This window comes from Chiloscyllium plagiosum, chromosome 20 (assembly GCF_004010195.1).
Source record: "Chiloscyllium plagiosum isolate BGI_BamShark_2017 chromosome 20, ASM401019v2, whole genome shotgun sequence".
In the NCBI taxonomy this organism is placed as follows: Eukaryota; Metazoa; Chordata; class Chondrichthyes; order Orectolobiformes; family Hemiscylliidae; genus Chiloscyllium; species Chiloscyllium plagiosum.
Window position 1 is genome coordinate 205,219 of NC_057729.1, and position 16,104 is coordinate 221,322.

The window sequence follows — 16,104 nt, forward strand, 5'->3', positions numbered from 1 at the left end:
GAAGTGGTGGAGGCTGGTACAATTGCAACATTTAAGAGGCATTTGGATGGGTATATGAATAGGAAGGGTTTGGAGGGATATGGGCCGGATGCTGGCAGGTGGAACTAGATTGGGTTGGGATATCTGGTCGGCATGGACGGGTTGGACCGAAGGGTCTGTTTCCATGGTGTACATCTCTATGACTCTATGAGGTGCGCCATTGAGAGCATTCTGTCTGGATGTATCACTACCTGGTATGGCAGCCGTACCATTCAAGATCGGAGACAGTTTCTGAGAGTGGTGAACTCAGCCCGGACAATCACAAAGGCCAACCTCCCATCTCCCAGGCCCGTTGTCAAGGAAAGGCCACCAGCATTCTCAAAGATCCATCCCACCCTGATTGTGTTTTTCTACAACCTCTTCCATCAGGGAGAAGGTACAGAAGCCTGAACACACGCACCAGCCGGTTTTGTAACAGTTTCTACCCAACTGTTGTAAGAATACTGAATGGGCTCTCAAACTCTTAACATTCACCTGTACCTGTGTTTTTGTTTTTGCTGCTGTTTACAGATTGTTTACTTATCTATGCTAATTAACTCTGTGGCCAGTCTGTATTGCTCACAAGGCAAAGTTTTTCACTGTGCCTCGGCACATGTGACAATAAATTCAATTCAATTCAATTCAGTTCAATACCTAATTCTACTTTGAAAATCTCAAAGTCTCTGCTTCCATCCTGTTTCAGGAAGAGAGTTCAGTACCCTTGAAAAGAAAAAATGTTCACTTCATCTCTGTTTTAAAGGGACGACTCCTGATTTTTAAACAGTGCCCCCTCGCTTAGGTTCCCTCACATGAGGGAATATCCTCAAAGCATCCACCTGGTCAGAATCTTATATGCTTCAAGCAGCTGCATTTACATGTTCTGAAGGCAAAAGGACTGACCCACACAATGAGAAACCACTTCAAGCTGCTTCTTCCCCGGGAACCTTGTTTAAAGCCTTTCTTAAGCTGGGAATTTAAACTCTAGATTCCAATTAAAAACCAACTACAAACAAAATTAGATTTCTACAAAATAAAATGTTTGACTTTCTTACCCAAAACAGCACGCGCTGGGTCATCTTGTTGTGTGACTGTCCATCATCATAGTGAGTGTGCCAGTGCTGCAGCAAGAAGCCATTTCTGTTATTTAGCATTTAGACTGCCTCACACGATTCCTTCATTACTGCTGCCATTCTTATTAATTCTTATAGGTACATTGAGTGGTATAATTGCTATTTATTGATTGGTAAATCTGTACCAGGTTACCTCAGATCTCCATAGCGAGTGCAATTGTCCTTCACTTTCTGAAGCTTTCATTGGTCATTGCCATTTCCCACTAAGGGACAAAGCACTGGCCCTCTACAATGCATCAAATATTATTCAGTCTTGTTCCTCTCTCTACAGATCACTGTTGTTGTAAAGTACTGCTTTCAATTTGGATTCTTCCCGTGGACCAGCACCTCCTATCGAATGTATTACTTTAATCAGCCATTCTACCTTCCCAACATCATTGGCATTGAGAAAAAAGATGGTTATGTGCACTATGACCTTATCCAGTTGCTTGCTCTGTTCCTACATAGGTCAATCCTCAAGGTAATTGTGCAGATCTATCAAACCTCTTCATTTATTGGAGCACTCGTTTACCTATTGTTTTAAAATATTGCATTTAATACACATGTGTGGAAAGTGAGTCTCCTGGGATTTAGAATGGGGGCACAGACTCCAAGGTTAAATGTGTTGAGGAAAGAGGGGGTTTCTCTGATACTGAGCTCTGAGGAAGTCATTGGGACTTGAAACATTAACCTTTGTTTGAGTCACCATAGATGCTGCCAAACCAGTTTCTCCAGCACTTGCTGTTTTTATTAGGCTGTTATTGTAGTTTATTTTCTGGTCAGAGGTAATATGGCTCACCTCTGGAGCAGGAAGGACTTCAGCCATAGCCTCCTGGCCCAGAGTTGGGAGACTACCACTGTGTCACAGGAGCTCCCTAGCCTGTTATTGTATGCTGGGCAAAAGTGAGGACTGCAGATGTTGGAAATCAGAATCTAGATTAGAGTGGTGCTGGAAAAGCGCAGCAGGTCAGGCAGTATCCGAGGATAAGGAAAATTGACGTTTCGGGCGAAAGCCCTTCATCAGGGCTTTTGCCCATAACGTCGATTTTCCTGCTCCTCAGAGGCTGCCTGACCTGCTGCGCTTTTCCAGCACCACTCTAATCTAGACTGTTATTGTATGCCGGCTGATATGAGCTGAAACATTAGGTTCGCATGGCCCTGGTGGGAAGTAGATTTTCAGTCACTCGAGTTTTGTCACTCTCCGGAACTCTACATGCTGAATTACCCTTCCCTGTCTGAATCTAGAGTGCAGGCTAGGCCACAGCATAACAGTAACTTAGCCTTTAAAGACTCGTAAAATTGTTTCAGTCCCACAGCGTTACCAACAACCATTGTGTGGGATTTGGCTCCATTGATACTGTTGTCGAGTTGGTCACTGGGTTCTAAGCCACACATGAGCCTTGTTTCAGTCAGGAAGAATGTGTCGATAATCTAGTCCCACCAGGTGTCACAAATGTGTAATCACTCAATTAAACTAACAACGTGGTCAGTTTTCCTAAATGACTCTTATGCAAGACAGAAGTAATTCACTCGAGGCAGCACAGTGATTAGCATTGCTTCTCACTGCACCAGGGATCTGGGATCAATTCCACCCTCAGGTGACTGTGGGGAGTTAGCACATTCTCCCCGTGTCTCTGTGGGTTTCCTCCGAGTGCTCTGGTCCAAAGACATGCAGGATAGATGGATTAGCCATGTTACATTTCCCATAGTGTCCAGGGATGTGTAGGCTTGGCGGATTAGCCATGGGAAATGCAAGGGTTACATGGTTAGGGTAGAGCGATAGATCTGGGTGAGATGCTCTTTGGAGGGTTGGAGTAGACTCAATGGGCCGAATGGCCTGCTTCCACACTGTGGGGATTCTATAATTAACAGGAAAATAACTATTGGAGAAAAACTTACTCTTTAATAAATGGCAAAAATGCAATACTCACTTGTATTATGCAACTTAAACTATACCCCCTTTATAACCTCAATCATGTACACATTCATTCACAGATATTAGAGCAGAAAAATATGGACAGGGAAAAATAAATTCTGTAGATTGAAGTCCAGACCACAAGGGGGGGGGAAGGAATTAATTCTCACTGCCCTTTTGGTTTTTAGCTTTGATGACACGATGATGTCCACAGAGTGACAACTGATCTTTGAAAACATTCTCTCCCTTCATACTCCATTTTCTCTGAAATAAAAGCCAACACTCCAATTGCCTTCCCTATCACCTGCTGAACTCAGTTGCTAACGTTTCACGATGCCAACTACCCAACCCATAACATTCACTTCACCTCCTATTTGCTGCTGAAATTGTTTTGATCTATTTAAACAAGTTTTTTTGAAAAATAATTCAAAGCTACAGTCCAATTCAGGTTTGAACATTTTCTCATTGAGTTGCAATGTTGCCTTGTCAAGTCTTTCTTTAGTGGATTATTTCAACCTCAAGTTAACCTGCCCCCTCAAACTTAAGGGTTGTTAGGTTTTGTGATAAATGTTCAGTTAGTTCATTGAGTTTGTGAAGAAATTTGTTAATTATATGTGGCACAATATGGAGTATACAACCCATGATGATTGACATGATTTGGAGATGCTGGTGTGTTGGACGGGGGGTGTGCAAAGTTGAAAATCACACAACACCAGGTTATAGTCCAACAGGTTTAATTGGAAGCACTAGCTTTCAGAGCGCAACTCCTTCATCAGGTGGTTGTGGAGTACACAATTGTTTGAATACACAATCGTTGTATAACCTGGTGTTGTGTGATTTTTAACCATGATGATTGAGGATGGTTCGTTGATGCCAGAGGATGAACAGGCAGTTGGCATGGAGTGTATCAATCTCATTAAAGTTGTAAAGGCAGCTTCCTGCTCTCTAGCCAAAATGTTACAAAACCCTTCCCTGAACTTTCCTCAATCTCATCTGGACCATCTTCCACCTAAAGAAGATCACTCCCTGAAGAGGAATGGGGTGCCTGATGAGGACTGCCCTTTGACCATGACCACTTGGTGATGCTAGCAATGTACACTGTGTCTGTCACTTTTCTGAATCTTTTTAGCCAATAAACATTTAGCCATGCTAGTGATCAAATTACTCATAACATCAGGATAACCATTCCCCAGTCTCCCATCTTCATCTCAGAATCTCTACAATGTGGAAACAGGCCATTAGCAAGTCCACACCAAGCCTCTGAAGAGCAAAGAACCCAGACCCACCCTACTACCCTTTCCCTATAGCCCTGCATTTTCTATGGCTAACGCATCTAACTTATACATTTGGGATGGCACGGTGGCTCAGTGGTTAGCACTGCTGCCTCACAGTGCTAGCAACCTGGGTTCAATTCCAGCCTCGGGCGACTGACTGTGTGGAGTTTGCACGTTCTCCCCGTGTCTGCGTGGGTTTCCTCCGGGTGCTCCGGTTTCCTCCCACAGTCCAAAGATGTGCAGGTCAGGTGAATTGGCCCATAGTGTTCAGTGCATTAAACAGAGGGAAATGGGTCTCGGTGGATTACTCTTCGGAGGGTCGCTGTGGACTTGTCAAGCCGAAGGATCTGTTTCCACACTGTAGGGAATATAATCTAATCCCTGAACACTTTGGGCAATTAAGCATGACCAATCTACTTAACCTGAACGTGGAGAGACTGTGGAAGGAAACCAGAATATCTGCAGGAAACCCATGCAGACATGGGGAGAATGTGCAAACTCCACACAGACAGGCACCCGAGGGTGGAATCAAACGTGGGTCCGTTGTGCTGTGAGGCAGCAGTGCTAACCACTGAGCCACCGTGCTGCCCTAAGTTAGTTATCTCAGAGTTAGTTTTCATTCTTTTTGTGAACAAACTGTTATTTTTTGGAACATTGCATTGATAATGGGATACAGATAGTTCCTCAATGATTAGTCAATGGAATGTAGAAGGTTGTGAGGTTTATGAAGTCTTTGATTTGTCATTGTTATTAGAAATTGTGACAGGTTACATGAGAATTACTGCAGTGCAAGAAATGTTAGAGAAATCATCAGTTTCGAAGGGACCCCAATTTCTAAAAGGATATGGCCCACAGCCAACTGTAACAACCCAAGCTTGTTTGCTCCATTGTTTTCCTTTTACCACAAGCTATTCCAAAGTTACAAGTCAGTTCGAGCTCACAATTCAAAATGCATAAAAGATTGACAAATATACACAGTGAAAAATCAGTGAGGGTTCTAACAGGCCTCCACTCTCAAACCACAAAAGTGCCATTTTTAAAGAGGAGGTCAGTAACTCCTCGATGACGAACAAAACACTAAACTCACAACAATTCATTTCTTCTCCCATCAGATTCTGAGGCGTGGATGGGGAAGGAGGAGGAGTCACTGAGAGCTGGTGGGTAGGCTGCCATTGGCCAGGATGTGGAGCCTTTGACAGGCTGGCATTTATCCAAAGTTAGAAAGGCCTTTGGCTGGATAGGGGAGTTCTATCTGCTGGGTTCTGGATAGGGGAGTTCTGTCTGCTGGGTTCTGGATAGGGGAGTTCTGTCTGCTGTGTTCTGGATAGAGGGGTTCTGTCTGCTGGGTTCTGGATAGGGGAGTTCTATCTGTCACGTTCTGGATAGGGGAGTTCTGTCTGCCGGGTTCTGGATAGGGGAGTTCTGTCTGCCGGGTTCTGGATAGGGGAGTTCTGTCTGCTGTGTTCTGGATAGGGGAGTTCTGTCTGCTGGGTTCAGTATAGGGGAGTTCTATCTGCCGGGTTCTGGATAGGGGAGTTCTGTTTGCTGGGTTCTGGATAGGGGAATTCTATCTGCCGGTTTCTGGATAGGGGAGTTCTGTCTGTCACGTTCTGGATAGGGGAGTTCTGTCTGCCGGGTTCTGGATAGGGGAGTTCTGTCTGCTGGGTTCTGGATAGGGCCATCAGCCAGAGAGAGGAGGGTGGGAGGGGAAAGCTTTGGTAGAAGGTTATAGGAGGGTGTCGGAAGCTTTGGGGGAAATAGTAATATGGAGTGCAGTGGTTCACCACCACTTTTCCCACGGCAATTAGGAATGGGCAATAATTGCTGATCTGGTCAGTTACACCCATATCTCATAAGTAAATTTTAAAAGTGAGGCTTTTAGTGGGCTCTGGGGGAGAAGGGAGCTGCAAGATGTATGTGGGCCATGAAAGACTTTGCAAAGAAAGAAAACAGGAAGTGCAGGGGTATGGAGCGATCGAGTGGACAGCAGCTCTTCCTGTAGTTCATGAGAGATCAGTCAATGAGAGCCCAGAGTGAGGTGGGGACAATCAGCAGGCCTGAAACAAGGACAGCCATCGTTTTAGGGTAAGGGGCAGGAAATTCCGAGCGAATTTGGGAAAAATCGTATTCACTCAGCGGGTGGTGGGAATCTGGAACGCATTGCCTGGGTGCTTAGTGGAGATCAGAAACCTTCCAACATTTAAAAGCTATTCGGATGAGCATTTGAAGTATGCTAATATTCCGGAATATGGGACAAATGCAGGAAATTAGGATTCATGTGTCTTTAGTGGTAGTTATGTCAGTGCTGAGTCTTTCAGCCAAAGAGCCTTTTCTGCACTGTATGAATCAATGAAACAGTTTCAAACCTGTTAATGAAGGAATACTCAGCTCACCAGTGGAGAATTTCAAATTACTGAGGTAATTCCCTCCTTGCAAATGCATGTGGAGTGTCTAGTTTAGAGCTGCATATAGAGCATGTGGAGCAATTATTGCCCATTCCTAATTGCCATGGGAAAGGTGGTGGTGAACCACTGCACTCCATATGCTCTATATAGATGCATGTGGAGTGTCTAGTTTAGAGCTGCATATAGAGCTGGGACTACGATGTTGTGGCCATCACGGAAACGTGGATAGAAGAGGGACAGGAATGGTTGTTGGAGGTTCCTGGTTACAGATGTTTCAGTAAGATTAGGGAGGGTGGTAAAAAAGGAGGGGGTGTGGCGTTGCTAATTAGAAATGGTATAACGGCTGCAGAAAGGCAGTTCGAGGGGGATCTGCCTTTGGAGGTAGTACAAATATCTCAGCAAGAGGCCCAGCAATCACTTCTCTAGCTTCCCACAGAGTTCTTGGGTACACCTGATCAGATCCTGGGGATTTATCCACCTTTAACCATTTCAAGACATCCAGCACTTCCTCCTCTGTAATCAGGTCGTGGAGGGGTGTTTGAGAGTGGGAGGTGGTGTTGGTATTATTTCACGACATTGATAGCATATCAATTTACAAACACCATCCTCTGCTTCTGGTCATTTTTTGAAGGCCAAATCAAGATAGGTAGCCAATCTTTAGGGTCATAATTCAAACCCAAAATCTTGCTCTTGGTATCTCATGTATCAACGGTCTATCAACTCCATACAGGTCAACAAAGGTTTGATTACCCTAATCCCATTTTCCAGCTCTTGGTCCATATCCCTGCAGGCGATTGCAATGCAAGTGAATACCTAAATGCAGTCCAAATGTTACAAGAATTCCTGACTCAACCACTCTTCTAGGCAGTGAGTTCCAGACCCCCATCCTTCTCAGTGAAAAATAAAATTCTCCTCAATTGTCCTCTTAGCCCTCCACCTCTTATCTTAAATCTATTCCTCATGATTATTTGACCCTTCTACAAATGAAAAAAGTGCCTTCCTATCCACGCTATCTATGCCCTTCATAATCTTACAGACATTATCTGGTCCCCTCTCAACATTTGCTGCTCTGAGGAACACAGCCTCAGCCTTCCAATCTTTCCTCTTAGCTCAGACCTTCCAATCCATGCAGCATCTTGGTAAATCTCCTCTGCACTCTCGCTAGTGCAATCACACTCTTCCTATATTGTGCTGACAGGAACTGCACTCTCCAACGGTGGCCCAGTCAGCACTTTTATACTGTTCCAGCATACCTCCCTGCTCTTGAAATCTGTGCCTTGACTTATAAAAGCAAGGATCTCATATTCCTTCTTAATCAGCTTACCTATCTGTCCTGCAGGGATTTGTGGGTATAAACATCAAGGTGCCTCTGATCTTCAGTATTTTCCGGGGTTCTACCATTCATGGTTCAATCCATTGATTTGTCTCAAATACATTACCTCACACTTTTCTAGGTTGAATTTTATTTGCCATGTCTCTGACCAACTGACCAGCCTGTCAATATCCTCCGCAATTCATGGTGATCCACCTCACTATTACCACCTTTCCTATGTTTGTATTGTCTGCAAGGTGAACTTCTTGATCACACCATCACACTTACGTCCAAATCATTATTATAGAACACAATTAGTAAGTGAACAGGAATCAACTTTCTGTAGAATCTCATGGAAAAAGACTTCTAGTCACAGAAATATGCCTCGACATCACCCACTGCTTCCTGTCTCTCAGGCAATTTTAGATCCCGCATGCCATTTTGTCTTGGAATCTACGTGCTCTTACTTACTTGACCAGACTACCATGAGCGATCTCATCAAAAGCTTTACTAAAATCCATGTTGATCACATCAAATGCAATACCATCATCAACACTCCTGGCTACCTCCTCAAATAATTAAATCAAATTTCTCAAACAGAATATTCCTTTAACAAACCTATGATGATTATCCCTGATTAATCTGTATTTCTCCAAGTATATATATTTTCAATCTTTTAGCATTCTTTCTGATAACTTCCCCATCATAAGGATAGGCGGACTGGCCTGTAATTTCCTGGTCTGTCCCTTCCTTTTGCTTTTATAACGGACAATGTTGAGAGTGTTCCACTTGTGACCAGAGAGGGTTTGAAATTTACTGGCAGTGCCCTTAATATCTTCTCCCTTGCCTCCCTCAACAGCCTGGGATACATCTCACCTGAGCCTGCAGGTTAATCCACTTTTAGGGCAATGAAATCTGGTAGTATCTCCTCTCTCTATACGCTAATTTCTTCCAACATTTCACAGTCCTCCACCCTGATGTCTATACATGTGTTGTCCTTTTCCATTGTGAAGACAAATGCAAAATATTTTTTGAGAACTTTTCCCAGACCTTCCATGTCCACACACAGATTGCCTCGATTGTCCTGAATGGGCTCCACTCTTTCCCTGGTTATTATAGTAAAAGTAGCCTTTTCACAGTTCAGGACTTCGATACCAAACCCAAGCCTTCCTTTTTTATAATTATCCTAGGGTCAATACAAATGTTAATGATTTAATGAACTATGCTAACTCCCCAGTCAACCTGATAGAATTAGTTTAACAAAGAAACACTGACCAGATACTTAACACAATAAGAATGTGGAATACAGGGTTAATGGTAGGGTTCTTGGTCAGGTGGAGGAACAGAGGGATCTTGGGGTCTATGTACATAGATCTTTGAAGGTTGCCACTCAGGTGGATAGAGTTTGTAAGAAGGCCTATGGAGTATTATCGTTCATTAGCAGAGGGATTGAATTCAAGAGTCGTGAAGTGATGTTGCAGCTGTACAGGACTTTGGTTAGGCCACATTTTGAGTACTGTGTGCAGTTCTGGTCGCTTCACTTTAGGAAAGATGTGGAAGCTTTGGAGGGGGTGCAGAGGAGATTTACCAGGATGTTGCCTGGAATGGAGAATAGGTCGTACGAGGATAGGTTGAGAGTGCTAGACTTTTTCTCGTTGGAACGGCGAAGGATGAGGGGTGACTTGATAGAGGTTTATAAGATGATCAGAGGAATAGATAGAGTAGACAGTCAGAAACTTTTTCCCCGGGCACAACCGAGTGTTACAAGGGGACATAAATTTACGGTGAAGGGTGGAAGGTATAGGGGAGGTTGTCAGGGGTGGGTTCTTTACCCAGAGAGTGGTGGGGGCATGGAATGCGCTGCCTGTGGGAGTGGCAGAGTCAGAATCTTTGGTGACCTTTAAGCGGCAATTGGATAGGTACATGGATGGGTGCTTAAGCTAGGACTTATGTTCGGCACAACATCGTGGGCCGAAGGGCCTGTTCTGTGCTGGATTGTTCTATGTTCTATGTTCTATGTTCTATGTTCAGGACCTATTACATTTGGTACAGATGAAATTGATAGAAATTATATTAAAAATATAATGGCTATGAATTGTTAAGTATAAATCTGGGATTTGGATCTGAGATGCCATAAATAGGGTTGGACCTTAACTGATCCAGCTTTGCTTATGTGTAATGTAATCATATAGATGTGACCTCACCAGGCTGCAAAAGGTGTTCCAGGCTGATGGCTTCTTGTGTGTAGAAGTGTATCTGCATTTCAGTTATTTTGAAAAAAAATTCTTATCCCTGTTATCGCATACCAATTTAAATACTGTGGTGTCTAGAACATTACTGTTTAGCCTTTGTGTTCTGGCTGGAAGTTTAATGGAGAGTTGATAATTAATTGTGATATTGATGAATAATGCTAATTCCATTTGTATATGAGTCCAGATAGCCCACTGGTTGTCATGACCCTAATAGGAAGAGAGTGTTGGAAATTAAATCTCACTATACCACACGTCATCACAAACCATCCCTCTCATTAAATTGGCAATGCCTGACGGTGACCACTGTCTAACATTCACACCAGGTTTAATCCATAAACAAGAAAGCAAAAATGTATTTATTGTAACAAGCTCATCCTTTAACAGGTGGCTAAAACAGATTGTTAATTATCAAAATGCAACATCAAACTACCTCGTCTTTAAATCCAAACACTCACCCATTCATTCAGAAATTGGATGAACAAGGAAGACACAGTGAGTTTGCAGGAGTATCTTGGTGGGAATTATAGGTCTGTGGATTTAGAGTCCAAACTACAGGAAGAAATGGGATGACTCTCCCACAGTTCATTTTTTTTTGGTTTTTGATAACAGTATCATGTTGTTGTCAGCTGTGACAATCCTTAACTTGGTGGCCAGTCAGTTAGTCCTGAGTCTTGCACTTGAGTTAGGAATCCCTTTATTTCAGAATCTTTGAGCATTATTCATTTTCCATTCACAGAGGGAAAGAGAGAGACCTGGCTTGTTTGTGGACTTTTGGGGGTCAGCCCACTGCCCTCTTTTCTCAGTTCTCTGTCAAATCTGCAGCATAAAGTTGACCCAAAAGCTGTTGCTGGACAGTTTTTAAAATCAAAGAACTTTCTGCCCAGTGTGTCCCATGAAAGTATCAAATCCAACACAACACAACCCCACATTTCCCTGGAGTTGTTAAAACTAAGATTCCAAACAGCAATTTTCTAGCTTATATTTCCAAATAAAATATCTGTAGTCCTTATAAATCAACACAAATACAGAAGACATTGTGACAGCATCACTTAATGAAGGGCTCAGTGAAAATGAGAAAGGAGCCCTCGTAAAAGAAACACTTGACTCTTGAAGTACAGCCAAAGAAGTTCCAGTTAACAAGGGAAATTCAGATCTTACATTGCAAGATATAATCCTGAAGTACATTTTTTAAGCACTTAATTAACATATTTTCCACATTCTGTGACAGTGCCATGGTCTGTGGGATTCCCATGATGCAGTGAAGGAGCAGCATTTTGAGAAGATGCACAAACAAAGGGACCATCAGAACCTGGGAGAGACACAGGAGGGCAAAGAGAGCAAGCAAACAGTGAGCTTGCAGGACACTGAACAGGGCCCAGACAGGAAAAACAGTTCCAGGCAATCATCAGGTAAGACAGTGAGTGTGCGGAAAAGAAGGGAAGAATCAAACCAAGGAAGCTAAGAGTATTCAGGTTAATGCTTAGCACAAAATGACAACTCACCCAGCCAAATAAAAAGCACCTGCGCACCGAAACAAACATGGAAAACTTGGGCAAAAACACATGCAAAGACATGCACACATGGAAACATACACTCACATGGAAATACGGAAACACATGCAAGGAAAACACCCATGGAAACAGGCGTGCACATACAAACACACATGCATAGAAGCATGCTCCACATGGAAACATGCATGCACATGGAAGCACGCATGAAAACACTCAGAGGCACGGAAGCACACACATGCACGGAAACATACTCCTATGCATGAATAGAAGCATGTGTGGAAACATTCTCATGTGTGAAAATATGCATGTACCAAAACATGCACAGTCATGGATGCATACATGGAAACACATGCACATTCACACAAATGCTCACCTGCGAATACAAACACAGGAAAGCACACAATGAAACTTACACGCACAGAAGCACATGAATGGAAATGCCCACACATGTGTGGAAATATTCACACCGAGAAACACTCACAGAAACGCACACACATAGAAACTCACTCATAGAAACACATTTGCACAAAGAAGCGCACACAGGGGGAAACACGTGCACACACTTATCCAGGTGCCCGAGCTTTATTCTGTGCCAAGGCACAGCTTGGTATTCCCTCAGTGTCTGAGCCAACACTCACGCTTCAACCAGCATCAATAACACAAATTCAATAATGATTTGTATCAGTTACTGTTTCTGGGATCTTATGGTACCCCATTGACAGTTGTGTTTTTTTATGATTGTGACTGCACTTGAAAAATACGAAGGTGTGTGTTTATTTAGAATAACTGAGAACAATTGGAGTTTAAGACTGAGGTTAATATATTTTCTTGAGTAAGACTGAGAATAGAGCGAAAGTGTGGAAATGAGATCTGTAGCATCAAGCGGGTTTGGTTTTATAGAATGACAGTGCAGGCAGCTGAACAGCTTCTTTCTTTCCTTTGTGGAATAGGAAGGCATTGCACAAGATCTTCTATAATGAGGGGCTGAGTAAATTGGTTCCATAGTCTCTGCACTTTGGAAGAATGAGAGTTGGTCTTACGAAATTCACAAGATTTTGAATGGGCTGGACTAGGATAAATAGTAAGTGGTTTCTGAAATATGGGACTGAGGATAAGGACCGAGATAAGGAAAAATGTACTCCCTCATAGGCATGTGAATCATTCGAGCTCTTTAACCCCAGAAGGGAGGGAGGGTGGGTGGGTGAGAGTGTGCTTGGGCGCGTGTGTGTGTTTCCATGCGTGTGAGCATATTGGATGATTCGTTGGGAGATCTATCTACATGGTGGTGAAGAAGGCATACGGGATGCTTGCCTTCCCTGCATATCCTTGGTGGAGTGGGAGGGGGAGTTGAATTGTTGAGCCACAGGGTGGTTGGGTTGGTTGGTCCAGGTGTCCCAGAGGTGAATTCTGTTGCTGGAGGCTTCGGATGTGTTGTAGGTACTGGTTGTCCTGGTTGGGTCCAAGTTTTATTGGACCCAACCTCCACTCCCGGCACCTTCCCCTGCAACCGCAGGAGGTGCAAGACTTGCGCCCACACCTCCCCCCTCACCTCCCTCCAAGGCCCCAAAGGAAACTTCCATATCCGCCACAGATTCACCTGCACCTCCACACACATCATCTATTGCATCCTCTGCACCCGATGTGGCCTCCTCTATATTGGGGAGAAAGGCCGCCTACTTGCGGAGCGTTTCAGAGAACACCTCTGGGACACCCGGACCAACCAACCCAACCACCCTGTGGCTCAACACTTCAACTCCCCCTCCCACTCCACCAAGGATCTGAAACATGGGACACAGGCTCAGGATAAGGACTGAGATGAGGATAAATGTACTCCCTCATAGGCCTGTGAATCGTTCGAGCTCTTTAACCTCAGAAGGGAGGGAGGGTGGGTGGGTGAGAGTGTGCTTGGGCGCGTATGTGTGTTTCCATGCGTGTGAGCATATTGGATGATTCGTTTGGAGACCTATCTACATGGTGGTGAAGAAGGCATACAGGATGCTTGCCTTCATTAGCTAGGGCACAGAATACAGAAACAACTTTGTGAAACATTGGTTGGGCCACAAATGGAATACGATGTAAAGTTCTGGTCATCACACTATTGGAAGGACGTGATAGCACTAGACAGGATGCAGAGGAGGTTCACCAGGATATTGCCTGGGATGAAAAATTTCAGTTCTGAACAGAGACCAGATAGGCTGGGTTTGTTTTCCTTGGAGCAGATGAGGCTGAGGGGTCAATCTGACTGAGATATACAGAATTATGAGAGGCATAGGCAGAGTGAATTGTGAGAATCTTTACCCCCACAGCAGACAGGTATAAGTTCAAGCTGTGGAGTAAGTGGTTGAGAGGAAATCTGAGGGAAGATGTTTTCGCCCAGAGGGTGGTAGAAATATATGTTGCCTGAGAGGTGGTGGAGGCAGGAACTCTCAGCATTTAAGAAGGATCTGACTGAGTACTTAAAATGCCAGGGCATGGAGTACAATGGACCATGTGCGGGTACATGGGATTAGTGTAGGTTGGTGTTTGTTTGTCAACACAGATGTGCTGGGCCCGAGGACCTGTTTCTATGCTGTATGACTCTCTATGGCTCTGTGTTCTCTTGGGAAATATGAGGCAGAAAGTCTGGTTTGACCACATGGGGTGATGGACAGGCCTAACAGTCTACTGATACGCCTATTCCTCACAGTTGTAGTGAGAGAACACTCAGAATATTAACTTATGGCTGTCTGTGTAATGCAGTTCATTCTACCTGCCTTTCTCCTCAGAAAGAGTAAAAGCTCCAAAGAGATCCAGAAAAAAGAAAAGGGAATCCCCAAAAGCGGGGAAACGATTCAGAGAAACTGTCAAGGAGCAGATCAGAGAAAAGGCACAGATGGCGAAAAGATACATCACTGTCATGTAAGAAACATTTTTCTCTGATATGAAGCAAAACTGAAGATACTCGGTGACACTTTGATCTCATGGGTATTATTATACATAACATTACAGGGCAGTACAGGCCCTTCAGCCCTCGATGGTTTCACAGGTCGGTGCAACAATCTGAAGTCCATCTAACATAGACTATTCCATTCTCGTCCATATGCCTATCCAATGACCATTTAAATGCCCTTAAAGTTGGTGCGTTTACTGCTGTTGCAGGCAGTGTGTTCCATGCAGCTACTACTCTCTGAGTAAAGCAACTATCTCTGACATCTGTCTTATATATGTTACCCCTCAATTTAAAGTTATGTCCCCTCATGCTAGCCATCGCCATCTGAGGAAAAAGGCTCTCACTGTCCACCCTATCTAACCCCCTGATTATCTTGTATGTCTCAATGAAGTCACCTCTCGACCTTCTTCTCTCTAACGAAAACAGCCTCAAGTCCCTCAGCCTTTCCTCATAAAACCTTTCTTCTATACACGGCAACATCTGAGTAAATCTCCTCTGAACCTTTTGCAAAGCTTCCACATCCTTCCTATAATGCGGTGACCAGAACTGTATGCAATATGACAAGTGCGGCAACACCAGAGTTTTGTACAGTTGCAGCATGACTTCATGGTTCCAAAATCAATACCTCTACCAATAAAAGCTAACACACCATATTCCTTCTTAACAACCCTATCAATCAGGATGGCAACTTTCAGGGATCTATGTACATGGACATCGAGATCTCTCTGCTCATCTACACTACCAAGAGTCTTTACCATTAGCTCAATAATCTGCATTCCTGTTACTCCTTCCAAAGTGAATCACCACACACTTTTCCACATTAAACTCCATTTGCCACGTCTCAGCCCAGCTGTGCAGCTTATCTATATCCCTCTGTAACCTACAACATCCTTCGGCACTATCCACAACTTATGAGAAGATTTGTAGCTCGGGTGCTCGTTGTTGTGGTTGTGTTCGCCGAGCTGGGAATTTGTGTTGCAGACGTTTCGTCCCCTCAGTGGTTTGTCTCTGCCGCTTCCGGTTGTCAGTTCCAGCTGTCCGTTGCAGTGGTCGGTATATTGGGTCCAGGTCGATGTGCTTATTGATTCAATCTGTGGATGAGTGACAACCAGAAGCAGCAGATTCAAACCACTACAAATGCCGGAGGAAAGATCACAGAAGCGCTTCACAGGAGGCTCCCAAGCACTGAGGATGTCACCTAGACAGGGGACGAAACGTCTACAACACAAATCCCCAGCTCGGCGAACAGAACCACAACAACTATCCGCAACTGTACCGACCTTAGTGTCATCTGCAAATTTACTAACCCATCCTTCTATGCCCTTATTCAGGCCATTTATAAAAATGACAAAGAGCAGTGGCCCCAAAACAGATCCTTG

The 16,104-nt window shown here is 44.0% G+C and overlaps 1 protein-coding gene across 1 annotated transcript in view; it reads left to right on the top strand.

Moving 5' to 3' along the window:
- LOC122559893 (piezo-type mechanosensitive ion channel component 2-like) overlaps positions 1 to 16,104 on the top strand; it is a gene marked incomplete at its 5' end in the record, with an annotated part of 241,404 nt that overhangs the window by 168,118 nt on the left and 57,182 nt on the right. The window contains 3 exons of the mRNA XM_043710001.1: positions 1,420 to 1,608; positions 11,514 to 11,694; positions 14,562 to 14,694. Of these exons, the coding sequence (XP_043565936.1) occupies positions 1,420 to 1,608; positions 11,514 to 11,694; positions 14,562 to 14,694 (503 nt within the window). The remainder of the gene's footprint in view (positions 1 to 1,419; positions 1,609 to 11,513; positions 11,695 to 14,561; positions 14,695 to 16,104) is intronic.